Source organism: Trypanosoma cruzi, genomic scaffold (assembly GCF_000209065.1).
Source record: "Trypanosoma cruzi strain CL Brener 1047053517165 genomic scaffold, whole genome shotgun sequence".
Classification (NCBI taxonomy): Eukaryota; Euglenozoa; class Kinetoplastea; order Trypanosomatida; family Trypanosomatidae; genus Trypanosoma; species Trypanosoma cruzi.
This window is the reverse complement of record NW_001849299.1, coordinates 23,111-24,494: the sequence shown is the minus strand read 5'-3', so window position 1 is coordinate 24,494 and position 1,384 is coordinate 23,111. Positions and strand designations below refer to the sequence as shown.

The 1,384-nt window shown below is 53.5% G+C and overlaps 1 protein-coding gene across 1 annotated transcript, besides 1 other annotated feature; it reads right to left on the bottom strand.

Moving 5' to 3' along the window:
- Tc00.1047053401961.10 (trans-sialidase, putative) lies at nt 1–1,384 on the bottom strand (the record flags this gene model as incomplete). Its single annotated transcript, XM_797193.1, has 1 exon — nt 1–1,384. A coding segment is annotated over one exon (1,384 nt), but the record flags the coding sequence as incomplete, so codon positions are not given.
- Nucleotides 1–1,384: a sequence feature (areas not merged during assembly with more than two copies in the genome that could not be assigned to a particular haplotype).

The window sequence follows — 1,384 nt, the reverse complement described above, 5'->3', positions numbered from 1 at the left end:
TCTCTGCATGGCCTCCATCCCCTCCAAATGTAGAAGTGTGAGATCCCCTTTCGATTCCGTGTTTTCAAAGTTACTTTGCACACTCTCACACACACGCTGACCATCGACGTACACGGAGCCCTGGGTGCCGTTCTGTAGCACAATGGCCACCTGGTGTGTTGTCTCTGGATCCCAAGTGCTGCCGTGCTCCGCGGTTGTTCCGTCACAGCACAGCGCCTGCCACTTCTTTCCGCTGCCGTACGACAACTCCATAAGTTTCGTTCCTCCGTTACTGCCTGCACGCACACCCATCAAAGGGACGCTGTCACTCTTCGGCTCACCGTGGATGGACACCGTCGCCACAAGAGTGAAGTTGTAGTTCGCAAAGTGGTACAGCTGATTCTCCCCCTGCCTGCCAACGGGCCACTCCGCCCACGCTCCCTGGAACTTCACACCGCCGCCATGCAATGTTGCCCCTCCACTCGTTCCTTTCTTTACTGTGGCGTTCACTCCGAGGTACTCGTCCCTCCATGTCTTATCAGAGAAATTGCCGGACAAAAAACCAACCAGCCCAGCCGTGATCTTATCAGTAGCGCAGCAGGGAGTGCTAGTTGGACGATCCTCAGCACTTGAGAGGCACAGCTTGGAGAGACGTTTGTCCACTTCCTTCCAGGTCGTCAGCACCTCCTTCACCCGCTTCAGCTGCTCAGTCAGACGCACAGAGACCATACCGAGTGATGATTCCCCATCGTCCTTCTTCTCGTACAGTGCAATCAACTCATCATTCTTATTATTATTCTTATTAGTTCCACCTTTGTACAACAGGGAGCTGGCGGTGACGTCTTCGTCCTTCTCGGATACCGGCCCAATATCAACAATGTGAGTGTTGTCCGTCAGCCAAAGATGGAGTTCGCCCTTTTCTTTTCCACGGCCTCCTGTATCAGCCTTCTTGGAAAACACCGGCAGAGTAACGAGCATCACATTCCTCTTATCATTTTCTACACCGTCGATATTCGCTGTGATGAACCCGCTTCTAACGCCCCACTCATGTCGCTTTTGGTTGTTGCCCCACACGCGCGAGAGTGTCCCGAGGGCCTCCGTCCACGACGCCCCCTTGTCACCGGACTCGTACACCCTGCGGCGGCCATCATCACACGCAGTCATCATCATGAGTTTTCCCTTCTCCCACTCCACGACGGAGGGATCACTGCAGCCATAGGCAGACATCCCCTTCGACAGCGTCCAATTCTTAGTATACGAGGAGTACAAGATCAGCGAAACGTTGTTATTCTTTTCTTCCTTTGCTTCACTTTCAGTGCCGTGCTCCTTCACTGCTTCCAAGGGAAACACAAGCGTATCGTCATCCATCTTAATACCCGATCCACCGCCTCCAATGAGCAATGCC